Source organism: Leptonychotes weddellii, chromosome X (assembly GCF_054177405.1).
Source record: "Leptonychotes weddellii isolate Sample4059 chromosome X, ASM5417740v2, whole genome shotgun sequence".
Classification (NCBI taxonomy): Eukaryota; Metazoa; Chordata; class Mammalia; order Carnivora; family Phocidae; genus Leptonychotes; species Leptonychotes weddellii.
This window is the reverse complement of record NC_138385.1, coordinates 90,830,337-90,837,654: the sequence shown is the minus strand read 5'-3', so window position 1 is coordinate 90,837,654 and position 7,318 is coordinate 90,830,337. Positions and strand designations below refer to the sequence as shown.

The 7,318-nt window shown below is 45.2% G+C and overlaps 1 protein-coding gene across 2 annotated transcripts in view; it reads right to left on the bottom strand.

Moving 5' to 3' along the window:
* The window catches only part of LOC102750108 (small muscular protein), a 52,813-nt gene that overhangs the window by 26,939 nt on the left and 18,556 nt on the right, over positions 1-7,318 (bottom strand). For both annotated transcript variants that reach the window (XM_081809051.1, XM_081809050.1), the window contains exon 4: positions 2,621-2,769. In XM_081809051.1, coding sequence (XP_081665177.1) covers positions 2,635-2,769 — 135 coding nt within the window. In that variant the 3' untranslated portion in view covers positions 2,621-2,634. The remainder of the gene's footprint in view (positions 1-2,620; positions 2,770-7,318) is intronic.

The following is a 7,318-nucleotide window of genomic DNA, read 5'->3' as shown; positions in this document are numbered from 1 at the left end:
GAGATTAAGAATTTCTCATATCAGTGAGATCATATGATACATGTCTTTCTCTGATTGACATATTTAGCTTGGTATAATACCCTCTAGTTCCATCCATGTCGTTGCAAATGGCAAGATTTCAATTTTTTGATGGCTGCATAATATTCCATTGTATATATATACCACATCTTCTTTATCCATTCATCTGTTGATGGACATCTTGGCACTTTCCATAGTTTGGCTATTGTGGACATTGCTGCTATAAACATTGGGAGTGCATGTACCCCTTTGGATCCCTACATTTGTATCTTTGGGGTAAATACCCAGTAGTGCAATTGCTGGGCCATACGGTAGCTCTATTTTCAACTTTTTGAGGAACCTCCATACTGTTTTCCAGAGTGGCTGCACCAGCTTGTATTCCCACCAACAGTGTAGGAGGGTTTCCCTTTCTCTGAGCTCATTTTAAATCAGCATTCCTTTGAATCTTCAAAACCAAGTTCTTCTGAAACTGTAACTGGGGTTAAATTTAGGTCGACACAGATTTCATAAAAGCAAAATCCTTTAAAGTTTACATTAAAGTTTCATGTGTCTAACTGGCCTTGTTTGTGTGATGGTAATAAATATTACAAAACATTAATTTCTTCCCTGGGCTTTCTCACAAGAAAGTTCTGCGGCTTTGTCCCAAGCCTATTGGAGTATTTCATCTCAGCTGGGCTATATAAGCAGGACTGAGTGTCATGATACTCCTAATCAACTTGTTTCATTCTGCCATAAATAATAAGTGTGGGGGCGCCTGGGTGTCTCAGTCGGTTAAGCTTCTGCCTTCAGCTCAGGTCATGATCCCAGGGTCCTGGGATCGAGCCCCGCATCGGGCTCCCTCTCAGCGGGAAGCCTGCTTCTCCCTCTCCCTCTGCCTGCCTGCCTGCCTGCTTGTGATCTCTCTCTCTTTCTCTCTGTCAAATAAATAAATATGTAAAAAAAAAAAAAAAAACTTAAAATAATAATAACAAGTGTATCTAGCCACACTTCAGGTCAGTTCCTGCTGGCGTCACTTTGTCCCTATCCAGGTTCCTGGGATTCATTCTAGAGTCAGAGACTCCACGGTATTTTATCCTGACTCCTTTGTTATTTTATGTAACTGTGCTGCAAACACCAGATACTGTTGTGTTATTTTAATTCAAAACAGCTCCTCTTTCTCTGTGCTATAAAGAAATCTTTTCCTCAGAACTAACTTGCAAATGTCTTGGTAAGCCAGCATAAGCATGACACAAGGAACATCGCCACTACACTTGGGATTATCTCAGAGAACATTCTGTTCTTCGTTATGTCTACAGGAGAAGGCGTGGCAGGGCTCCAGTGCTGTGCTTGCCTCAACCTACATAGTCAGAGGATTTCACCCTGACACCTATAGGAAGAGTGTAATCCCTCCGTAAGATGCGTAAGGTGCGGTAGGAGGAAGGGATGAAGCGGAGTAGGAAGCTGAGTGACAGCACTAACTTTGAAGTCACACGCCCTCTTGAGGATGCACGACAGATGGGGAAAACCAGTGCTCCTGTAAGAGTCCTCTCAAGAATGGGAGCAATAAGTGGGTATCATAAGGCTTAACAGAAACAGTGGATACGAGGCTCTTCACACAGTATCTGGCATATGGTATATGATTAACAAATGTTTCTAGTGCTCAGCACATAGCGGACGCTCAGTAAGTATCGGTTGAAGAAATGAGCACGTTGATGAACAAATGAATGAATGGGCAGTCAGCCAGGTAAATACCTGTTTTATGTTACCAATATAAAGTCCTCTCTTCTAAATTTAAACTTCTGCTTAAGAAATGGAATCAACTGTGCATGGTGGGATTCAGTAATGTTGGATAAAATAGATTTGCTCTCAGGGTCCCACAGGAGAGTTGGAAAGAAAGGACAGGCCAATTCCACATGCCCCCTGCTGGCAGAATTCGCACACGTCAGGTCTGCAGATGGAGGTCAGGGCTGAGCCCTCACTAGAGGGTCATCATTGAACAGATCCAATAACAATGAAAATAAGGTCACAGGTCCTGCCTGCACTGCCTCCTTGGGAGGGTGGCAGGTACAGTTTTGAGCCTGCCCTTCCCTCGTGCACATTCTCAGTCATCACTGTGTCCGCATGGTCAGCTTTGCACACACCCGGGTTACTCGTCTCAAGGACTGACCTGGTCTCTACCCTCTTTACACTTCGAGACTTCCTCAGCACCTTGCTCCGATGAGCCTCTCCTCAGGACTAGCTCATCACTCTTTGTGGCATCTGGGTGAGGAAACTGAGGCATGGAACGACAGAGGCCCTCTCCCTGGACCCCAAGATGAAAAGCTCCTCAGGGCCGCCTCCCAAGCATCTTCCTTCTCTCAACCCTGTCCTCCCCCAACTAAGAAGGTGAGCAGAAAGGGGTTGGCAGGCAAACATCCTTGATGGCTCTCTGGCTGGTTCTGAAATATGACAGGCCCCAAAGCTCGGCTTTACCAGAAAACCTTTGTACCAGAAAAACTGGTCTAAAGTGAAGGCCCTGGTACTTAATGAATGCTTCCGGAATTCCAGACTCCTTCTATGGAAGGCTTCCTTAATCCATTTTATAGCGGTTTTTTTAAGTGGAAGGAAATAATTTTTCACTCACCTCCCTTCTTCCAACTACTGCTCAGCTTTGGGGACATACTTCAGTTCACTTTTAATATTCTGGATCTCTGAAAGGTTGACCGCAGGTCCCAGAGGTTTCTTCGCTCCTGGCATTGGCTTCTTCTCCTCATCCGAGGTGGGAGGTACACCCTGAAGGGAAAGAAAAGAAAAAAGGGATCAGCTCACTGAAGAAGGCATTTGGTCTCTGTCAAAGTGTGGTTCTAGCTGCGTCACTTCTTCCTGTGCTACTGAGACACTCCCAGAGCTTCCAGAAGATCTGAAGTTTGTAGACAAATATGGAATAAAGTTGGAAGAAGAAAACAAGTCATCTTCACGTGACTTAGAAAACACAAGAGTAGTCAACGTCTGATAACTAACAAAAATTAGACTAGTTAGGATTTGTGTTTCCAAGAGAAGCACCTTACGAGAGCGAATTTAATTTGGCCTCTTAATCCTAATATGCCTGAACAGCAGAGATTTGTAGAATGTTAGTGCACAGTTGGCTCTAACAGTGACTTAGTCCAGAAGCCTAAAATTCTTTTGTTTGGGGTGCACAGTAGCTGCCAGACTTTGTTCCAACATCTCCGGGAAGCATAAACAAACGGATATTGACATACGCAAAAACTTCTCGAATGTGGGTGGCGTGAGATGGAGCCACAGAGGAGGCCCAGTTCTCCCTCCCGGCTTTGGGAACTATTTTCTTTTTTTTTTTTTTTTTCAGGATTTTATTTATTTATTTGACAGAGAGAGAGAGACAGCGAGAGAGGGAACACAAGCAGGGGGAGTGGGAGAGGGAGAAGCAGGCTTCCCGCGAAGCAGGGAGCCCGATGCGGGGCTCGATCCCAGGACTCTGGGATCATGACCTGAGCCGAAGGCAGACGCTCAACGACTGAGCCACCTAGGCGCCCCTGGGAACGATTTTCAACTTCCTGTTATCTAATGTTTTTATGCTGTTGCAGCTTTAGGGCAGGACCACATCCTATACCTTCTTTGCGGCTCCTCCGATGCCTGGTTCAGACGTGCGCACTTGTCCAATGCTGTTCAGCTGATTGATCCCAAGAATGTACCATAATGCCAAATACACACCTCTGTGTACATACGCCAACCAGACCCATTAACAGTGACTATAGACAGTAACAATAACAGAGATCAGTTGCTGTGTGTGGAGCTTAGAACACCCAAGCCATTACTACAGAAGAAAACTGCCTATTAACTCTTTCCTCCTCTGCTAGGGGTGGGATACTCTGCAGCCCCAAAGGAAGATGTTGGAGGAACATTTGGTCACCCTGGCAGCCACAAGAGCACGCCTCCCTGATCAGTTTTCTCCTGGGAGGGTAATTAAATGACCCCAGCTGCTTTGCTCTGCAACCCGCCCATCAGCACGCTGAGGTCACACTTCCCACAGCTGCTCCTGCCCAATGACTGAGTGTCACAGGATCCTAAGGCCGGCCCGTGCCTGGGAGACAAGAGACTCCTGGGGAGGAACTTGGGCTCGAGAATTTTCCTTAGAACTGCAGCGAGGCCTAAGAGGTTTCGCCCCGGCCCTCTGTCGCACTCTTCTTCACCCACATCACAGGTCTAACCACCCTCCCATTTTTCCTTAAAAGTGGTTTCGCCAATAAATATTTTGCACGTCTAAGCCTGTCGTTGTGTCGGCTTCTTGGAGGACCCAAACTAACAATCGCAGTGTGGGACTGCCAGGGCTTCATCTGCTCGGCCAACAACTGAGTGAACCAGTACAGCTCCGGGGAAAAGGAGGAAGAAAACACACGTTTGGGCGCCTGGGTGGTTCAGTCGGTTAAGCGGCTGCCTTCAGCTCAGGTCATGATCCCGGGGTCCTGGGATTGAGCCCCGCATCCAGCTCCCTGCTCAGCGGAGAGCCTGCTTCTCCTTCTCCTTCTGCCTGCAGCTCTGCCTACTTGTGTTCTCTTTCTATCTCTCTGCCAAATAAATAAATAAAATCTTAAAAAAAAAAAAAGAAAGGAAAACACACGTTTGCCTCTGGTTCAAGCCCTAAGGCCCATACTTGTTGCCGGCCTAACCAGCAGCCTTGTAACTTGGGTATTAAAGCTAATGCTGGGCTTTGCCCCCATCTGGCTCCTATGTCTAGTTCTCAAACTGTCTAGAACCTAAAGGAGAAGGGAAGAAACTGTTCAAGATTCCCACCCTCTAACCAATTATTTGGTAGGCATGTTCTTTATAGAATTGCCTGTTTGAGGGGTGAGGCGAAATATAAAATACTGAGGTGCTGTTCTTCTACTAAGGGCTAATGGTTTTTCCTATAGTCATTTTCTTTGAATCTTGGCGCAGCACTGATGAAAGAGCTAACGTGTCTCCCACACAAAATGATAAAGTAATTCAGTGTAGACTGTACCTGTTGTAAATATCTGGAAAATATTGTTTCCTCAGGCCAACGTACATACAGAGCCATAGGATCGGCTTCCTTTTATCATGCACACACACTCATCATTTATAAATGCAGATTTAGAAGCAATCATTAAAACGATTAAACATCCACTTGGAGGACCAGGTATTCGAAAATGTTCTTTTCTAGGCTTTTGGAAAGAGGTTTAAAACAAGGCTATAAATTGGGTTTGTTTTAATATGTGTAGCAGTGAAATGAAAAATGTTTCCTCACTTGTGAATGTTCTCATGGTTGTTAGGTGGGTAGATCTTAATAAAGAAGCATGAAGAAGAAAAATGTTTCTAATTCCTTCTGTTAAGTTCCTGGGTACGTCACATTCACTGTGTTTGTAATATCAAAATGTGCTATTTTGGCACATTTAATGTGTAGAGCCAATGTGTGTAGTTACGCGTCTATGTGCAAAGACTTATTATGTGAACATACACGGATAGAGGATGATAATATTTAATATTAGGCCCTTTCAAGTTATTAAAACCTCAATACACTGTGTTTTTTTTATAAGGTAAGACTTTTAGCAGTTGATTTGGCACAGTCACATATAATGGAAATTATAAGTGGATATTTTCGATCAGTAGACATGACATTGACTCAGGAAGGGGTTAATGGTGGGGCATTTCTTAAACGAATCTTCTCTCGTCTTTTAAAAAAATGGGAATCGGATTCCATTTCTTCTAAAATTTATTATAAGAATTATTAGAAATAAAGGCATGAGTAAGCAGGGCTCCAGATGGCCCCATTTGGCTAATACAGAGTACTTTTTTTTCTTCTGTACATAGATATTTGAATTGAGAAGGGACATGGAAGACATTCTTTGGTTGAAATAAAGAGAGCTGGAGAAAGGGCTTATCAGCCCCAGCACCTTTACCTGTTTCGGGAATGGCTGTTGTCAAGGGAAGCGTCCCTGTGGGGGGTGACAGAGTATTTGTAAAATTTGGCAAAATGGTGAACTGTTTTCCTGCTATCTTACCTTCATGTCCCCCTTTACTACTCGGCGCCCTGTTGAGTTTTCCCCTAACCACACCTCTGTGGGGTGATACAGTCTGCTGTGCTCGTGCGTGCTCAGACACTGAGGACTTAGCAGTAACAGTACGCACTTACACTGCTAGCTCTATAAACCTGCTACTATTATCCCCGTTTTATAGCTGAGGAAACTGAGGCCCAAGGCAGGGAGGGAAGGAGTAAGAGACTTGCCCCTGGCCTCACAGCTAGGAAAGAGTGGGACCGGAATTAAATAGTGTGTCTGCATCTTGTGAAGGGACAAGATGGAGAGGGAAATAATTAACAGAAAGTCCCAACATGCTATTTTCTGGCTTCATAACGATGGAATTACGGTCAAAAGAGAGATTTGGGAGGCAGAGTGGAGGCTTGTCAATACCCTTCAAGTCACTTCAAGCAAGCAGCTGCCTTGTCTCATCCAAAAGGTGGGCCCTGCTTGTAAGGATTTGGCTGTAAGGCCTCTGTGTCGGGCACATGCCAAACTCTGGCTGGGCTGAGCAGACGGACGGTGGGCTCCAGCTCTGTGAGCAGAACAAAGGGCTTACTGAGACAATAGGTGGGCTGGAGACCCAGCCAGTGCTCACAGGCCTGGTCAGACGGCCACAGGCTGATCCTGGCCTCCTGCTGGAGTACATCCTCTTCAAGTATGAGATAGTGTCAGGATTGAGATGGGGGAGCTACTGGCTGTGATCGAGGTGGCCTGTTATGTTCAGGGATGGTATGTTATGATCTCCATTTTATACTGTGATTATCTTCACGCAAGGCTAGGCAACAAATACCAAAACTAGGTACGTAAGCAATTCCAGGTTTGCAAACTAGACAATTTTTTTAAAGTGTGGCTGTAGAATTTATTTTTATTTCAGATTCCATTTTCCCCTCCAAACTATGGAACAAAAGGTGGCAAACCCACAAAATCCTACTTAACGCACCTTGTAGCAAGCCAGGCTGCCTAACTGCTCCCCTTGCAATGTTGTTTCCATGAGAAACTTACTCCAAGGTCCAACCTAGACCTTGAGTCATTAGATCCTACCCCTACCTAAGACCCCACGAGTCCCGAGAGCTCATTTCTGCTCAGACAGTAATGGAATATCACCCTCAGCTCCACCCTCCCAGCCCATGAGCCTCATGCAAAAGGTATAGCTCAGTTCAAGAAACACTCCTGGGGTCTCTGGGTCTCTGTGGCTACCTCACTCCCTCCATCCTGTGAAGAATATTGATTAGCCAGTTGTACATGTGACTTATCATAAAGTAGGTGTTCACAAACAGGGTATATCAGTT